The sequence below is a fragment of the Lepus europaeus genome, chromosome 8, assembly GCF_033115175.1.
Source record: "Lepus europaeus isolate LE1 chromosome 8, mLepTim1.pri, whole genome shotgun sequence".
In the NCBI taxonomy this organism is placed as follows: domain Eukaryota; kingdom Metazoa; phylum Chordata; class Mammalia; order Lagomorpha; family Leporidae; genus Lepus; species Lepus europaeus.
Window position 1 is genome coordinate 24,966,869 of NC_084834.1, and position 19,964 is coordinate 24,986,832.

The 19,964-nt window shown below is 41.3% G+C and overlaps 1 protein-coding gene across 6 annotated transcripts in view; it reads right to left on the reverse strand.

Moving 5' to 3' along the window:
* ARFIP1 (ADP ribosylation factor interacting protein 1) overlaps positions 1-19,964 on the reverse strand; it is a 119,365-nt gene that overhangs the window by 53,728 nt on the left and 45,673 nt on the right. For 3 of the 6 annotated variants that reach the window (XM_062199481.1, XM_062199484.1, XM_062199480.1), the window contains exon 2: positions 16,606-16,707. In XM_062199481.1, coding sequence (XP_062055465.1) covers positions 16,606-16,698 — 93 coding nt within the window. In that variant the 5' untranslated portion in view covers positions 16,699-16,707. Of the gene's footprint in view, positions 1-16,605; positions 16,708-17,964; positions 18,136-19,964 lie in introns of those variants that run through there. The other 3 variants (XM_062199483.1, XM_062199482.1, XM_062199485.1) reach the window with 2 other exon arrangements.

A 19,964-nucleotide genomic window follows, 5' to 3' on the forward strand; every position in this document is an offset into this window, starting at 1 on the left:
CAGAGGGGACAGTGAGAGAGAGAAAGGTCTTCCTTTGTTGTTAGTTCACCCCCCCAATGGCTGCCGCGGCCCAGGCGCACCACACTGATCCGAAGCCAGGAGCCAGGTGCTTCTCCTGGTCTCCCATGCGGGTGCAGGGCCCAAGCACTTGGGCCATCCTCCACTGCACTCCCGGGCCACAGCAGAGAGCTGGCCTGGAATAGGGGCAACCGGGACTAGAACCCGGGGTGCGGACACCGCAGGCAGAGGATTAGCCTACTGAGCTGCAGAGCCTGCCTACAATGTCATCTTAATGAAGCTAGGGCATGCCTCTATCTGAAAACAATCATGTAATTAACATCTGATAGCCAATGACTTTAGCAATAAACAGAGGTTACAAGTTTGAGAGGTCTGAGCTTACAGTGTATACACAATGTATTAAATAATCACATTTTTAACAGAAACCGTATGAAAAAAGATATAAAAAATGTAGGAAAGACATACTTTAAAGGGAAAGTGATAAGCTTCATATGAAAAGGAATATATAAACAATAAAGAAAAAAAGGAGAGGAACAAGGCCAGCTGGACAATCATGAACTTCATTACAAATGTATCCCTTTAGAGATGTTTTCGTAAATAAAGAAGTGCAGTTCAACAGAAATTAAGAGTTAGATTTGTCTTTCAGTCACTGGAACACTTCTGAAAATCTTGAAAGCAACAAGCTGAGATTTGGACCACCACTCTACATTCAGCACTCAGGATTTTAAGGAATTCTAGACCCTGAGACATTTGATTGCACAACTACTATAGATTAAATCCAACTCAAACTACTTCTTTCAAAGAGATACACTAACAAGTTTTTTGTATGGAAAAACAAAAATACTGGTCTTATGTCTCAAAGAGATTTTTTAAGACATTACATTCCCTATTAAAAGTCCTTTATCCTGTGATGTGGGTATGAGGAATTACCCAATTTTCATAATCAGAATCTATGAACGGTTCTTATTGGCTTTCTACAACAAATGACGAATTAGTGATGCATTTAAAGATATATGTCTTGGAAACTTTTAAAAAATATTATTTGTGTATTCACTTATTTATTTGAAAGGCAGGGAAAGGAAGGGAGGAAGAGAGATCTTCCATCTGTTGGTTAACCCCTCTAAATGGCCACAAAGGCTGCGGCTGGTCCAGGACAAATCCAGGAGCCTGGAAAGCTCACCAAGGTCTCTCACAAATGGCAGGGGTCTAAGCACTTGGACCATCCTTTACTGCCTTCTCAGACACTTAGCATGGCGCTGGATCAAAAGCAGAGTAGCAGGGACTTGAACCAGCAAATCTATATGGGATGCCAGGATCCCAAGCTACCACTTAACCCACTACACCATAATACTGGCCCCAAAACTTCCTTCTTAAATACCATACTTCATCACACAGAGTGTAGTTATGATTTTAAAATCCAGGGTTTCCTAACATTTTGAGCTTTCCATCCTGCAGAATCAGACTTACAGACACAGTCTTTCACAACTGGTACGTGTCTGACAGGGGTTTTTCTTGAGGATCACTAATGTTGCCTAGGCATCTACTTGATTTCCACGGGGGACTTTGAATGAATAACTATTAAGGTATTAGAGTAAAGGTCACCAAAGACCTCATCGATGTCATATCCAGTCATCAATGGTCAAATTCTCATCATTTTTGGCCGGCGCCACAGCTCACTAGGCTAATCCTCCGCCTGTGGCGCCAGCACCCCGGGTTCTAGTCCCGGTCGGGGTGCCGGATTCTATCCCGGTTGCTCTTCTTCCTGTCCAGCTCTCCGCTGTGGCCCAGGAGTGCAGTGGAGAATGGCCCAAGTGCTTGGGCCCTGCACCTACATGGGAGACCAGGAGGAAGCACCTGGCTCCTGGCTTCAGATCAGCGTGGTGTGCCGGCCGCAGCGTGCCAGCCGCAGCAGCCATTGGAGGGTGAACCAACGGTAAAGGAAGACCTTTTTCCTTGTCTCTCTCTTACTGTCCACTCTGCCAGTCAAAAAATACTCATCATTTTTGACTTATCAAACTGCATTTGATTCCACTGCTTTTCCTAGGTCGTTAGCAGTGAGCTGGACTGGAAGTGGAGCAGCCAGGACTCGAACTGGTGCCCATACAGGATGCCAGCACTGCAGGAGGCAGGCTTACCCTCTACGCCACAGCATCAGCCTCCCTTATTACATTTTCAATCTTAGGCTTCCTGAAAGAGAAAGACACTTATCTTGATTTCCCTTTTACGTCACCTGATGTGTTTACAGCCTTCTTTGCTGATTCTACCACATCGACCGCCCTCCCACTCCTGGAGTGCTGCAGGATTCAGTCAGAGCGTTTCTTGTTTTGTCCTCCTCCTATCATATTCAGTCTTCTGGCTTTAAACATTACCTACATATTAGGAACTCCCAAATGTATGTGTCTTTCCCAGGCCTCTCCCCTCTTTAACTCCAATATATCTAATCACACACATGGAGATCAAATAGGCATTTCAATCTTGACAAGTCCAAAACTGGCTGATTTCAAGAAATCTCCCAGACAAAACAACAGCTGTAGCTCTTACCCTTTTCAATTCAAGCCATTTAACTGCTCAAGCCAAAAATCCTGTGAGTTATCTCTAGTTCTTCTTTTTCTTTCATATAGCCAAACCATCAACAGATCCTACCATATTTACTCTCAAAATACATCCAGGATCAAATTAAATTTCTCTAGTCCACTGCTACCACCCTAGTCTAGACAAGACTCGCATTGCACTTGGGTTTTTCCAAAGGTTTCCCAACTGACCTCCCTGTTTCTATCCTTGACACACATACCAAAACCCATATATCAACCCAAATTATCCCCTACTCAAATATCAGTCATCCTCTATTCAAAACTTTCTAACAGTCCCAAATATTACTTGCAGTAAACCCAAACTATTACCTGTTTTCAAAGGATTACACAATTTGACTTCATGTCCCTCGGGCTCAGCACTGCTGACTCTGTGTCAGCCATACCGCTGGTTCTAAAACATTGAACCTACCTGTTCCCGGGCCTTTGCACTTGGTACTTCTCCTTCCTGAAACGCTCATCCACCACAAATTCCCAGGGCTTGCTCCTTTACTGGGTGAAACTTTCCCCTGACAACCTGAAACAGCATCCCCCAACACCCCAACCCTAATTACTCATAGCAGTTTTCATGAGTGACACATCTATGTGTATCCCTGTTTCATTTGGCTCCTTTTACTATTACAGGTTTCATGAGAACAGTTATTGCCTATTTTGTTTATTGCTATATGCTCAGCATGTGAAATAGTACCTGAGATGTATTCAATAAATATTTGTTGAATGAATGACCAAATTTATTGAATGAACTAAAGGATTTAAGACTCAACACCACATAGATTAAGAAGATGCAACTGGCTTATTTTAAAATGTAATTTAATGAGTATCTGCTACTCTTACCAAATGTTAAGATTTTCTGGGAAAAGAAAAAGTACAGTCATTGCCATTTCACTAGAGAGTTGAGATACATATTAACATAAAAGCTGAACGTGATGCTCCAAGTCAGTAAGTATCAGAGGAATTTCAGAATGGTCTAAGCTCCTAATAACCAAACAGAAGAGGAGACATCACGGCTGACGCTGTGGAACATAAAGGATTGATTTATTCACTTACTGAACCAACACCCAGTGAGCACCAACTTCATGACAGTTACTGCTCTGGCACTGCAGTCCCTGCCCATGCAGACTCACACTCTAAGGGGAGGAGCAGAGAGGGAGGAGACGTATCCTTAACAGCAACGTGTCTCAGGTGCTGTAAACAAGTGATAAACAAGTAAAACGGGTTTTCAGTGTTTTTCTAAAGGGCAGAATAAGAGGGATAAAAAAAAGTGACAGGCAAAGGTTGCTACTTTTTATATTTTATTTATTTGAAAAAGAAAAAGACCAAGTGAGGTAAGGGACAGGGACACACACATGAGAGGGGGGAGTAGGAGACATCAATCTTCCATCTGCTTGTTCACTCCTCAAATGCCTACAACAATTAGGGGTGAGCCAGGCTGAAGCCAGGGGTCCAGAACTCAATTTTAGTCTCCCACATGGGTGGCAAGTACAAAAGTACTTACGGGATCACCTGATGCCTCCTACGGTGTGCATAAGCAGAATGCTGGAATCAGGAAAAGGAGCCAGACTAGAACCCAGGCACTCTAATAGGAGATGTGGGTGTCCCAGGCAGTATCTTAACTACCTTAACAAATGCCTGCCCCAAAAGTTGCTACTTCAGATATGGAAGGAGATAAAAGGTGAGCAGTGTCCTGAACAAAGGAGAGTGACCTGTGTCACTGGGGGAACCTGTGTTACTCCAATACTGTGGTAACTGAAATTAATCTACCCTGGAACTATTCAAGGCAAGAACTACATGCATGTATATTATTTCACTGACACTTTACAATAAGACTCTAGGTGCTACTATCACTCCCATCTCAGAGATGAGAAAACTAGGACATGGAAATGTACCACTTCACAACGAGCAATATAGTTGGGGCTAAGTTTCAAGAAACAAATTAATCATAATGTCGGAACTCATTTTAGCTGATGTGCTTTAAAAATATCTATTTAAAGAACTATGTAAAATCATTATTTTAGAACTTGCTTAAACACACTAACGTAAGTAAGCTCTTAACTTGTAACTTCTTTCTGGTACAAAACAGATGAACAGATTTTATTCCATTTCACTCATTTGGAATATCACCTTAAACCCTCTTAGCTCAGGACAACATTCTCGTCAACCATATACTGTTTTTGAAGAGCCCTTAGAATCACAAAGAGAACCTTATTTATACAAAATTTTTAGTTACTTTGTATTTTTAAAATACATATTATTTGAGGCCGGCACTGTGGCACAGTAGGTTAATCCTCCACCTGCAGCACCGACATTCCATATGGGCGCTGGTTCAAGACCCGGCTGCTCCACTTCCGATCCACCTCACTACTATGGCCTGGGAAAGCAGTGAAAGATGACCCAAGTGCTCGGGCCCCTGCATCCACCATGGGGAGACCCAGAAGAAGCTCCTGGCTCCTGGCTTCGGATCAGCTCAGCTCCAGCCATTGCAGCCATCTGGGTAGTGAACCAGCGGACGGAAGACCTTTGTCTCTCCCTTTCACTGTCTGTAACTCTACCTCTCAAGTAAATAAATAAAATTTAAAAACAAAACAAAACAAAAAACTTACTTGGCCAGCGCCGCGGCTCACTAGGCACTCCTGCGGCACCGGCACTCCAGGTTCTAGTCCCGGTCGGGGTGCCGGATTCTGTCCCGGTTGCCCTTCTTCCAGACCAGCTCTCTGCTGTGGCCCGGGAGTGCAGTGGAGGATGGCCCAAGTGCTTGGGCCTGCACCCACATGGGAGACCAGCAGGAAGTACCTGGATCCTGGCTTCGGATCGGCGCAGCGTGCCGGCCATAGCAGCCATTTGGGGGGTGAGCCAACGGAAAAAGGAAGACCTTTCTCTCTGTCTCTCTGTCTAACTCTGCCTGTCTTTAAAAAAAAAAAAAAAAACAAAAACTTACTTAAAAAATATCTTGTTTGACAGGTAGGGAGACAGAGTACACTCACATGTGCTGGTTCATTACCCAAATAATTGTACCAGCCAGGAAAGTTAGGAGCTGGGAAACCAATCAGGTCTCCGTTGTAGATGGCAGGGACCCAACTACTTTAGACATCATCTGCTTTCTCCCAGGATGTGCACTAGCAGGAAGCTGGGATTGGAAGCAGAGCCAGGACTCAAACTCAGGCACTCTGCTATGATATGAGGATGTCCCAGTCTAATGTCTCAAATGCTAGGTCCAATGTTAAACTTTCCCAGTTTGATTATTAAGATCAACTATTTTTAGAATGGTTTCCTTGGATGCTGCCTTGCTTAAGTCTTGACAGCTTTTCAGAGTTTATGTTTCAGTGAAGATAACAGCTCTCAAGAAAAAAGTGTCAAAGGCATTTCTCAAAATAGGAAGAATAAAAAGCCAACTTTAAATAATATGTGGGTCTGAGATAGTTGTGTTTTCTTTTCCTTGGAACTATCTGCAAGAACATTGCTCATTGGAATCATTTTCCTGCAACAGAATACTATGTAAATTCCTGGAAAAAAGATCACAGTAGAGCACTTTGGGGAAGGAGAGCTAATGGGTTAAAAAGTAGATATGACAAATAGCTAACTGAGTGCCTGAAGTTTTAAGCAGTTATGGAAACATCTTCCACAGTGTCACGTGCAGCCTCTAAAACAGACAATGTTAGTCCTAAGGATACTACATCTCACTCAAAACCCTGCAGCAGTTGGCCAAGGGTCCTTTACTGGCTAGAAAGTCTTCCAAAACAAGAAACAAAATGAAACAAAGTACCTCTGTCCTTTAGCTAACACAGTGGCGAAATCTGAAAAGCACTAAGCCCTTCCTACTCTTAAACTGCTACTAACAGGAGCTTAACTCAAAGGATAACAAATGGGGCCACTCCAATTCTGAAGAGGACCATCATTTTGACAGAGCTCTGGCAGTTATGTGTGACGCAAAATGGCAGGGGCTGTGTGGGAGGAATGGATAACTTGTGGATAACACTCAGGATTTTATGAGCTTGTTTAATGTTCTTTTGCAAAATACTCATTATCTAAGTAATAGAACACATAGGGCCTCATAGTTCACAAAAAATATAAAATGCACCTTTACATAATCTTTAGATGTTTTAAAGTGTCTCAGTTTAAGACTGTACTTAGTCTTGTAACTTTTTATATACTTGCTATTGCATTTACTTCTATAGCTTCCAGAATGAATTTCAGACACAGTGAGTCCATCCAGAGCCAACAACTCCAAACCACTAATTTCCATTTTTATGTCAATGACATTACCCTAAAACTTCAAGATTTTGCAAGGCAGAGCTTAATAATTATACAACAAAAGGGAATAAATCTGAAGTCAAATTCTATTTGAGCTATTAGGATGATAATAGAGTATTTAATAGTTTTTAAAATGTATTTCCAAATAATTATGCTAAAACAAAATATGATGCTTTTGGAAGAGCTCCAAATAAGTTTCATGCATATGTTCAGTCTCTTTCAAATGATACAAATATTTGTAGAAACAGCTTTCACAAAGCTGTGAAAGAAGGCTCATTTTGAATGCAAATAACTTGCCTCCATTTTGCATAATTTAATAGAGATTAGAGTAAGAATGACACTAAAACTGCAAATTTTAGAGCTTATAATTTAGCATGGTAATCCACTTTTGAACTAAAGCTAGTACAAAATCAACACAAAAAGAACAGAAAATGTTCAACAGCAACTTTGTTTTAAAATAAACATCTCTAAAAATAAAATGTACAATACTGGGATATGTAAGCAGAACTAGAGATTTATTAATGAATCTTCTTTTACTTAGAATTAGGAGGAGAAATCTTGGATAAAGAAATGACTCTCAAAGCATATTCTCTAATAACCAAAAATCTGTAAGGATTCTCCAAGTATTCTGTAATTACTAGGAACGCTCTTCTGCCTGAGTTTTTTAATTCTATGTTCTCCCGGTCTTCTGCCTACCCACAAAAAGACTAGCTGCCCGGAGAAACGCTGTTCCTAGAGCAGGCCTCCTTATCCCAGCTCCACTGCACGGACACAGCAGCACCTCTGACTTCTCATGGTGACTGCCTGCTTCTCTAGTTTCCCCTGAAGCAGAGAGGACTACTCAACACCTGCAGCTAGGAGGTCGGGTTGGCATCGTCTCAGCTTCCCACTCGTGGATCCCAAACTTCACTTTCAGTCACAACCACCTGAGGACCATATCAGAAATGCAGACTCTTCGTAGCTGCCACTTTTGATTCGGACTAAGCTAGAGTATGGCCCTGGGAGTCAGAAATTCAAACAAGCACATCAGGTGATTCTGATGCAAGTAGTCCTGGGGCTCCTCTGAGGACCTGTTCCTTAAAGAACTGCTTTTTTGCCTTTCTACAACCCAATTGCACACGCCAGAGCCAATCCCACCTTCCTGCGTGCCACTCTACCTCTTTCCCACCTCAATGCTGTCATCTACCTTCCTTCCACTCAACCTCAAGTATTCGAGCACTGTGACACAGTTAGGCCTTCTGCTCCGCTCCAACTCTTACTATCACCATGTTTCAAGCCCTTTCCATGCCACTAGTGCATTTTCAGGGCATCATGGTAGGTCAGCTTGAAGTTTGTTCCCACCTGATATATAAGCTGTCCAAACTGAAAGTTTTCACAGATTGTCAAAGACATAGCCCACCTCTGACAATGGTAGGTACTATGTTGCTGTATCTTTTACTACAGATTGTGAAATACTTAAAATGAAGTCAAATTTATTGCATGGGTCTGACTACCCATGTTGATACAGAATGATGAGATATAATAAGGCTGTATGATTTTTTTTCTGTCAGTACACTTTGTAGGAATACCAAAGTTGGTCACCTGAAGACAGCTGGGAAATTGTAGCTGGATAAAAACTCTTAAGGTCAAGCATATTTTTTTTCACAATATGCATTTTTTCACAATTTTCTGAATGCTCCTTATACACATAAATTTTAAATCAGACTTATTTTTAATTTTTATCATACACACAATCTCAATCTCTCTATATATCTATCATTCATTCATTCATTGAATGCTTAGCAAGAGCTTACCGTACCAGTACCTCCTGGTCTCACCTACCCCTCTACTCCCTTAGCCTAGATTCTAAATAGTACAGAAGTATTTAGGAATGAAATCATACCAACTTATATAAAAGAAATGCTGATTTCATTCAAAGACCATCACTGGGGAAACATTTGTCTATATCTATATGTAAAATAATTCCTTCTAGAGATCAAAAAACTTACTACTGATAGCCTCTGTTTATAAATAAGGGCACATAGAGAATTAGGAGAGATAAGACGCCATACTCATTATAAACCACACTCAGTCACAATTTTCAGAAGGAATCCCAATCCACAATGTAATGTACATGCATGAAACAAACACATAGTTTTAATTTTTGATAGCAGTAATACAAGTATGTTCTATAGCTGAAAAACAAGTATTAAATGAATCCAGATTTGCATCACTTAAACAATCCTTGAAAAATATCTGGCATGCCCCTAAAAGGGCCCAAGCATATGCTTGGTAAAATCGGCTTCATGAAATCAATATTGCCACTTACTGAGCTACTAAGTTTTTTAAACGTGAAAAATGTGGTCACGTTATGTTGTATTGCTATTTGGTATCGAGGCAAACTGTCATCACCTACTACTCAAACTTTTGGGTAGGATGGCTGAAATAAAAATGACACCAAATTTTAAGCCCTTAACTGCCATTCATTCTGTCTTTGAGCAACTAGTGTGAACCGTCAACCTGCTGCAAGTACATGCTATCTTGTCCTAACATCAGTTCCAATTTCTGGGGAAATGTAGACAAACAATAATAAATCAGTGAATGAACAGATGATAAATAAACAAAAAGCAGATAAAAAAGCTGTACTGGATTGATGAAAGTGGAGTAGAGGATACAGGTATATCCAAAACAGTGTTCTGACAGTTTCTTGTATGTATTCTGTTTTTCTCCCAATCTCCAGAGTGATACAGTGTGTTATTCCAGACTGGAAGTGAGAAAACTACTCAGTTCAACAGAAGCATTACAAATTAACATCACTAACAACAAAGACCACATACACCTATGCAGGAGTAATTAAGGATACAAGATGTAGCAAATCTAAGAATACAGTATCCCTTCATTAGTATTGCAGATAAGAGTTCCTGGCTCTAACATGAGTGAATATTCATTTATTCAAATATTCTTTATTCAAACACTTATTTCTGTGTATCTATTACCTGCCAGGCATTGTTGCCAGACTCTGGAAATAAGGCAATGAGTGAGAAAGTTCTTGCTCTCACTGTACTTACGGTCAAATCACATAAACTTCTGATAGAGCTATTTAATGCTGAGTAACTCCATCACAACCTTAAGGGACCTTTTCCTCCACTGTGAAATAAAGACCCAGGGTCTCCTGAAGATCTGCTACTGAACTATTATCTTGTGATTTAACTCAGAACTTAGAGACTAAAGGGTTATGACCCAGGGCACCCACGAACCACTGGTAAGGTTTGGGGATTCTCTGCTAAAACTTCATGTAAAAATGGGTAGCTTGTGCACACATTTTTCTACAGTAAGGATTCATAGGAAGACACACTCTACAGATTTTTGTCTTGAGCCTTTGATAAAAATCTGACAACTTTTAACTTAATTCACAAGTAGTCTCAACCATGCGGAACTAACATTTGCTTCCTCTCTAATTCATGGAATGAGTTGCAAATTCTAATCTGATATTTAACCAGAACTATCACAGTATTCATTTAAAATAATGTGTAAGTTGATAACTCAGAGAGTAATTTGAATTCTTCAGAGAGTAAACCTTACTAAACAAGATTTTTTTTTACAAGCAGAAATATTTTGCCATAGAACACGGAGATAATACCAAGGTAATTATCCCATCCTCTCCACATCTAGCATTACCTCAGTTTTAATAAAACCAATAACAAATCTAGACACATTAGCTATGAGACAGTGACTAAAGCTGACAGGAAGATTCCTAAAATGAATGACTCCATTATAATGTCTACACAAATGTGAATGTTGAGTGTGAGTGTAACCAGGGCCTCTCAAACAGACTGAGAAAGGAAATTAAATGAAAATGATCCGCAACCAGAAACAAAAACAAGAACAAAAAAATTTTAGTTTCATTGCCTGTACCACAGTGACACCAGCTGGCCAGCTAAGTTATGACAATTTAATAAACTACCACCTTGATTTTATGTTGAGTACATTTTTAAGTGTATTAAGTACGCATCCATTAAGTAAAAGCCATTGTTAAGATTTTAAACGACAGATACAAAAAGGAAGATGCATATAAGTAAAATACCTCAGAAAACTGTTCATGACCCAGCTTTACCTGTAAGATCTCTTTCCAAGTCTGTAAAACACAGTCTAACGCTAAACAATACATTCAACACTCATTTTCTCTAACAAAATAGAAAAAAAGATTTGTGGTTATAGGAAACTTTGCATTTATTTCTCAGAAGTTTTTGTGAATGTATGCCTAATGTGTCTTGACTATAATGATTTCCAAACAGTCAAAAGATGTTTTTGAGATATCATTTTCACGGATTAATGGGGAAAGGGAGTCCCTACCTAAGTTTTCTTTAATAAAAACATATTAAACATGCAAGAGAATCTCATGATGTGCATATTCCTAATAAAAGCAGATATGAAAAGAAACAGATGATGTTGAATTCCTCTGGGGAGGTGAAGTGGATTATGGAGTCCACAGAGGCCTGCCCCTGATAGGACGCACATCTGAAATGGTGAGGCCTCCACAACCACCTCACCTTTCTTCCCTTCTCTATTTCCCAACAGAAAGTGAAACCACACTGCAGGGGAATCTGCAGGTAAGCTTGCAAAGCAGCAAATTATTGGCTCTGACTGATAAGCAAAGAACTTACTCTGATGTTAAGATTTCATCACTTTACACTAAAAAAAATTTCTAAAGTTAAAAACCTGCAAGATCACTGATTAATAGCAAAACCCCTAGGGGAGAGAACACTCTTTTTGTCCCCCTCAGCTTTATGGAAATATAACTGAAAAGTATAATTGTATGTAATTGTAAGGTGAGCAACATTTTAATTCATGCATATACTAAAGTGATTATCATAACCAAGCTCTTAACATATTCATCTACTCATACAGTTACTATTTTGTATGTGATGAAAATATTTAAGACATCCTTAACAAATTTCAACTATAAATGATTAGTACATCTACCATGCTACACATTAGGTCTCTAAAACTTATTCATCTTACAGTTAACTAACAGCAAGCTTGTGCCCTCTGACCAACATACTCCCACACCCTACCCCCAATCACCCTTCTACTCTGCTTCTAGGAGATGGCCTTTCTTGGATTCCACATATAAGTGAGATCATGCAGTATCTGTGCCTGGCTTATTTCACTGAGCATAATATCCTCCAGGTCCAGCCATGCTGTCACAAATAGCAGGGCTTCTTTTTTTCCTTTTTTTTTTTTTTTAGACTGAGCCATATTTCAGTATGTGTCTGTATAATAACATTCTCTCTGTACCTTCATCCATCACCAGAAATTTAGGTTTCCCTATCATGGCTATTGGGAATAGTGCTGCAATAAACGTGGGGGTCCACATACTCTTTGAGATAGTTGCTTTATTTCCTTTGAATACAGACCCACAAGTGGGATTCCTAGATCTTATGGCAGTTCTATTTTTTTAATAAAGCTGTTTTTTTTTTTTTTTTTTTTTTTTTAAGGAATGTCTGGAACGTTTTCCAAGATAGCTGCTTACATTCCCATCCATGGTGTACAAGGGTTCCCTTTTCTCCACATCCTCCCCAACACAACTATCCTAACAAGCGGAAGGTAGTGTTTCATTGCAATTCTGATTGCATTTCCCTGAAAATTAGTGATGCTCAACAACCTTGCATATACCTGTTGGTCACTTGTGTTTCTTCTATGGAAAAATGTCTACTTAGGCCCTTTGTTCATTTTTAGAAATTTATTTACTTGTTTTTAATTTTTTTGAGAAGCAGAGAGCTCCCACCTGCTAGTTCACTCACCAGATGCCCACAGTGGCTGTGGCTGGGCTGAAGCGAGGAGCCAGGAGCACAACCCTGGTCTTCCATGTGGATAAAGGGAACTAATTTCCTGAGTCCCAGCCTGCTGCCTTCCAGGGTGTGCATTAACAGGAAGTGGTAATCAGGCGTGCAGCTAGGGCACAAACCTAGATACTCTGTAATGGGATGCAGGCATCCCAACCTGAGTGTTAACAGCCAGACCAAATACTGCCCACACTTGGTCATGCTTCAATTTGTTAACTAGTTTTTCTGCTTTTGAACTGTGTGAGTTCCTTACGTTTTTTGGATATGAATCCCTTACTGGAAACACGGTATACTAATGTTTTCTCCCATTACACAGAAGGCCTACTCACTCGGTTGACCAATTCCTTTTCTGTGCAGAAACCTTCTAGTTTGGTTAGTCCCACATCTCTAATATAGTTTTTGTTGCCTATGCTTTAGATGTGATTTGCAAAAAAAAACAAAAACAAAAAATAAAAATAAATAATTCACTGTCCAGAGCACTATCACAGAGTTTTCTCCCTATGCTATCTTCTTCAGAAACTGGATTAGTACTCAAAGGGAATGGAATACTTCCTGTGAGAGCAGGTTGTTACCATGCGCCTGGCCCTGTTTCCTCCTCTCTTCTACAGGCACCCACTTGCCACTGCCAGGTACATTCCAGCCATGTGACACCATCCATCATAAAGGGACACAGCATGAGGCCCACGACAGATGCAGCCACTCATTCTTAAACTTCCCAGCCTCCAGAACTGTGAGCCAAATGAACCTCTCTCTGTATAAACTACTTGGTGGCCAACGCCTTGGCTAATCCTCCACCTGCAGTGCCGGCACCACAGGTTCTAGTCCCGGTTGGGGTGCCAGATTCTGTCCCGGTTGCTCCTCTTCCAGGCCAGCTCTCTGCTATGGCCCGGGAAGGCAGTGGAGGATGGCCCAAGTGCTTGGGCCCTGTACCTGCATGGGCGACCAGGAGGAAGTACCTGGCTCCTGGCTTTGGATTGGCGCAGCGCGCTGGCCATGGCAGCCATTTGGGGGGTGAACCAACAGAAAAAGGAAGACCTTTCTCTCTCTCTAACTCTGCCTGTCAAAAAAAAAAAAAAAACAACCTACCTAGTGTCAGGTATCCTATAACTGCATCAGAAGAAAGACTAAAACATGAACCTCAAGTTTGAAGAAGTGTTGGTTATTTTCAAAAAGACTGCTGAGGCAAAAATAAAATTTTCTAATATCAATTAAACAGATTCAGAGCAAGAGCTGTGACATAGAAGGTAAAGCTGCCGCCTGCAGTACCAACATCCCATATGGGCACCAGTTTGAGACCCAGCTGCTCCACTAACGATCCAGCTCTCTGCTATGGCCTGGGAAAGCAGTAGAAGATGGCCCAAGTCCTTGGACCCCTGCACCCGTGTGGGAGACACGGAAGAAGCTCCTGGCTTCTGGCTTCAGATTGGCACAGCTCTGGCTACTGCAGCCAACTGCGGAGTGAACCAGCAGATGGAAGAACTCTCTCTCTCTCTCTGCCTCTCCTTTCTCTGTGTAACTCTTTCAAATAAATCAATAAATCTTTTTAAAAAATTAAATGGATTCATCTAAAATAGTGGTTCTGTCAGTGATGACTTTCTCCTCACCCCAGTGGACACTTAGTAGTTTCTAGAGACATCGCTGGTTATCACAACTGGAGGGTACTATTGGTGTCTAGCAGAAAAATGACATCCCACAATGCACAGGTCAATCTCCTACAACAAAGAATTCCTGGCCCAAAATGTCAACAGTGCCACAATTAAGGAATCTTGATCTAAATCATCATTTCTGTTGAAGTATTTGATTTATAAACATACAAAGCAAGGGCTAGAGCCAGGGCGCAGTAGGTTAATCCTCCACCTGCAGCACCAGCATCCCATATGGGCACCAGTTCTAGTCCCAGATGCTCCTCTTCCAATCCAGCTCTCTGGTATGGCCTGGGAAAGCAGTAGAATTCGGCCCAAGTTCTCAGGCCCCTACACCCATGTGGGAGACCAGGAAGAAGCTCCTGGCTCCTGCCTTCGGCTCGGCGCAGCTCCAGCCATTGTGGCCATTTGGGGAATGAACCAGCAGATGGAGGACCTTTCTCTCTATCTCTCCCTCTCACTGTCTGAAACTCTCTTAAATAAATTAAATCTTTAAAAAAAAAATACAAGGCAGAGAATCCACTTAAACTATAAAATAATTCAAGTACCCTTCAACTACTACTTCTTCAAGCATATCAAAACTGTATTAATATTTAAAACCATATTTTTGAGATTTTTTAAAAATTCTTATTGTTAAATTTTTTACTTATATAAGGTGAACAAATTGCATATATTTCACATACAGAGATTTGCCCAAACTCCCACTCTCTCCCTCCTCCTGCGTTCTCATTTTCTTCTTTGAAATTTTACAATGACATACTTTCATTTTATAATCACAAGCTTAACCCCCCACTAAATAAAGAGTTCAACAAATAGTAAGCAGAAAAATCACTGATCCTCAAGAGTACAGATGAGGGCTATAAACAGTAATCATATCTCAAAACATCAATTTTGCTCATATAAAGTATTCTGGTACATTAGTTACCACAAATTAAGGAAAATATGTGGTATTTATCATTTTGGGACTGGATTATTGCACTAAGCATAATGGTTTCCAGTGGCATCCATTTTCTTGCAAAGATAGGATTTCTTTGTTTTTTTTATGGCTGAGTAGTATTCCATAGTGTATTTATAGCACATTTTCTTTATCTAGTCATCAGTTGATGGACCTGGGTTGATTCCATATCTTGGCTATTGTGAATGGAGCTATAATAAACATTGGGAAACAGATAACTCTTTCATATTCTGATTTCATTTCCTTTGGGTAAACTTCCAGGAGTGGGATGGTTGGGTCACACGGTAGGTTTATGTTCAGATTTCTGAGGAATCTCCATACTGTCTTTCATATGGTTATACTACTTTACATTCCCACCAACAGTGTATTAGGAAACCTTTTTCCTCACAGCCTTGCCAGCATTTATTATTTCTGATTTTTGGATGATAGACATTCTAACTGGGGTGAGGTATTGAACCTCACTGTGGTTTTTATCTGCATTTCCCTGATGCCTGGTGATTCTGAGCACTTTTTCATGTGTCTGTTGGCCATTTGAATTTCATTCTTTGAAAAATGCCTGTTCATGTCCTTTGCCAATTTCTTAATCAGATTGTTTGCTTTGTTGTTGTTGAGTAAAAATGTGCTCTTGTATCAAATGTCATAAAAGGGGATGTTTAATGTAAACAGCTCCAGAAATAACTATCATTACCATTTCTTATTAGCATAGTACTTATTTATTATTAGTGTCCTCATGAAGGATTTTCATTGTAGAAGTAAAAACTAAAAGATAAGAAACAAATACTTGTTCAAGGTTACACTACTAGAAATGGCAGAGCAGGTTATCTCCAAGTCCTTGGTGTTTCTATTAAAACGCATTAAATTTAAATTTGAACTAAGAAGTAGACCACATTTTATTACCCACTGAGTCAAGTGATATGTTAGAAAGGTAACAGCAAAATTAGGAGCAGCTATTTAGGAATTATGTATTAATGACAGGAAGAAAAGAGATTAGACAGTACCAATTTTTAAAAGGTAATTTATAGTTAAAATTTTTGTATCACAAATACATTAAGGAGTTTTACAAAGCCATGTGCCAAAACTGTCAGGCAGACTCTCATTTTGGTCAATTACTGAAAATAACAGCAACACTTACTGCCTAGGAGTTTATTCTGGACAAATCATAAACATGGCTGACCTAGTCATCCCCATTAACATTAGATTCTTGGAGGAAGCCAATCCAAGAAAATTCCTTTACATTAAATTTTGTTCATTACTCTCATCTCAATAATCCAAGGCTTATCATAGCTCATCATGATTCTTTGCATTAAGAGAAAGAGAAATGCTCTTACCCTATTAAAGCCATGTTCATGAGAGTCATCAACTTCTCCATTACTAGTCACCGGAATTTCTGCTGCTGAACTTTTGGGAGATTCTTGAGCCATAGTAGACTCCTAGGAGGAAAAAAAAGGAGGAGAAAAAGTGCTACATCAATACAAAATCATAAAAGGCACTTTTACAAGACATCATCTTAATTTTTTAAATAATTTTAACCTACCTAATAATTACATAATAAGCATGATAAAAATACGATAAGAAAAAATGCACATAGGAGCTAGCATGGTTGTATAGCATGCTAGGCCTTTGCCTATGATGCCAGCATCCCATATGGGAGCCAGTTCTAGTCCTGGCTGCTCCTCTTCCAATCCAGCTCTCTGCTATAGCCTGGGAAAGCTCTCTGCTTCACAGACCACCTTGTGGGACTTGTTCCTAATAACCATCAGCTTAGCGCATCCTATTTATGTACGCAACAATGGAGTTGGTGACATTAGTTTCAAAAAGGGAAAGCCTTCTGTATATTTTGTTACCTTTTACAGAATAATAAAGAATTAACAAATAACAAAAAAAAAAAAAAAAATGACCTAGTGCTTTCCCAGGCCATAGCAGAGAGCTGGATCAGAAGTGGAGCAGCGGCCGGCTCCGTGGCGTAGTAGGTTAATCCTCCACCTGCGGCGCTGGCATCTCATATGGGTGCTGGTTCTAGTCCCGGCTGCCCCCTTCCAATCCAGCTCTCTATTATGGCCTGGGAAAGCAATAGAAGATAGCCCAAGTCCTTGGGCCCTTGCACCCGCATGGGAGACCAGGAGGAAGCCAGGTTCCTGGCTTCAGATCAGCGCAGCTCCAGGTGTTGCAGCCATCTGGGGAGTGAACCAACAGAAGGAAGACCTTTCTCTCTGTCTCTCCCTCTCACTGTCTGTAACTCTAAATCTCAAATAAAATAAGTAAAATCTTCAACAAACAAAAAAAAGCTTCAGTGTAAATAACCCAAACAATTCATTCAACTTATCTCAGAGAACCAGTGCCCGTTTTCCCTTCTCCCTTTTGTTTTGCACCATTGGGTGAAAGCAGCAGAAGATGGTCCAAGTACCTGGGCCCCTGGCACCCATGCGGGAGACCTGGATAAAGCTCCTGGCTTCAGCCTGGTCCAGCCAAGGTCACTGTAGCCATCAGGGGAGAGAACCAGATGGAAGATATCTTTCTCTCTCACTCTGCCTTTCAAATAAATACATAAATCGTTAAAGAAAAAGTGTTATCGGGGCTAATACTGTGGCACAGTGGGTTAAGCCGCCATCTGCAGTGCCTGCATCCCATATGGGCACCAGTTTGAGTCCCAGCTGCTCCACTTCCGATCTAGCTCTCTGCTAATGTACCTGGGAAGGCAGCAGAAGACGGACAAGTCGTTGAGCCCCTGTACCCACGAAGGAAACTCCGAAGAAGCTCCTGGCTCCTGGCTCCAGCTTGGGCCCAGACCTGGCCACTGCGGCCAATTGGGGAATGAATCAGCAGACAGAAGATCTCTCTCCCTCTCTTTCTCTGTAATTCTTTCAAATAAGTAAACAAATATTTAAAAGGAAAAAATGAGAAAGTGTTATATGCATTCATAACCTAAATTTTAAAAAATAATTTATTATTTATTTACTTGAAAGAGTTACAGAGAGGAGGTGGGGTATCTTCCACCCACTGGTTCACTCCCCTAGGTGGCTGCCAACAGCCAGGGCTGTGCCAGGTTCCCACACGGGTGGCTTCTTCCAGGTCTCCACATGGTTAGCAGGGGCCCAAGCAGCACTGGGGTAATCTGTTGCTTTTCCCAGGCCATTAGCAGTGAGTTGGATTGGAAGTGTAGAAGCTAGGACTCAAACCAGTGCCCATATGGGATGCTGACATCACAGGCAGCAGCTTTACCTTCTATGCCACAATGCCAGCCCTTCACACCCTAAAGTTTAACAAAGGTTCCCACTAGAATACAGACCTTGCTAAAACTATTTGTTTAGGAACAGAATAACTACCAATGTATGTTCATTCTAACGCTCACATCTGAATCTAGGTGTTCCTTCATTACTTGTACTACACAGAATCCTAAAACCAGACAGAACTAAAAAAGTGTACTTCACTTATGGATCTGAAGCTACTGCCAAGAACATATTTAAAAAGTTCAGGGGCTGGCGCTGCAGTGCAGCAGGTTAAAGCCCCAGTCTGCAGTGTTGGCATCCCATATGGGCGCTGGTTCGAGTCTTGGCTGCTATACTTCCAATCCAGTTTCCCTGCCTGGGAAAGCAGCAGAGGATGGCCCAAGTCCTTGGGCCCCTGCAGCCACGTGGGAGACCCAGAACAAGCTCCCGGCTCCTAGCTTCACATTGGTTCAGCTCCGGCCATTGCAGCCATCTGGAGAGTGAACTAGTGGATGGAAGACCTCTCTCTCTGTCTCTACCTCTCTAACTCTTTCAAATAAATAAAATAAATCTTTTTTAAAAATTTCTTCAATTTTTCTCTGGAAGTATTTTTATTATTTATTAATTTTCATCTACTTGAAAGAGTGACAGCGACAGAGAGAACATCTTCCATCCACTGGTTCACTCCTCAAATGTCTGCAACAGCCTGGGCTGGATGGAGTCAAAGCCCAGAGCCCAGCTCTCTAGTGGGACTCCCTAGTGGTGGCAAGGTCCATAGCACTTGAGCCATCATCTGCTGCCTTCCAAGTTCTCATCAGCAGGAAGCTGGATTGGAAGCGGTGTAGCTGGCACTCAAACATGCATTCCAGTACAGGAAGCTGGCATTCTAAGCAGTGGCTTAACCCCTGTGCCACAACAGCCACCTAGGAAGAATATTTTTTAATTTTTCTAAGATTTAGATATTTGAAAGGCAGAGTTACAGAGACTGAGAGACACAGAGAGATCAAAAGTGGAGCATGGGCCCGGCGCTGTGGTGTAGTGGGTGAGGTCACCGCCTGCAGTGCCAGCATCCCATACGGGTGCCGGTTCAAGTCTCGGCTGCTCCACTGCCGATCCAGCTCTCTGCTGTGGCCTGGGAAAGCAGTGGAGGATAGCCCAAGACCTTGGGGCCCTGCACCCACGTGGGAGACCCAGAGGAAGCTCCTGGCTCCTGGCTTCAGATCAGCACAGCTCCAGCTGTTGCGGCCATCTGGGGAGTGACCCAGTAGATGCAAGACCTCTCACACTCTCTCTCTGCCTCTCCTTCCCTCTCTGTGTAACTCTTTCAAGTAAATAAATCTTTAAAAAAAAAAAAAAAGATGAAAGAAGAAGGAGAAGGAGAAGAAGAAGGAGAAGGAGAAGAAGAAACAAAGTGGAACACACAGGACACGAACTGGCGCCCATAGGAAATGCTGCCGTCACAGGCAGTGGCTTAACCGTCT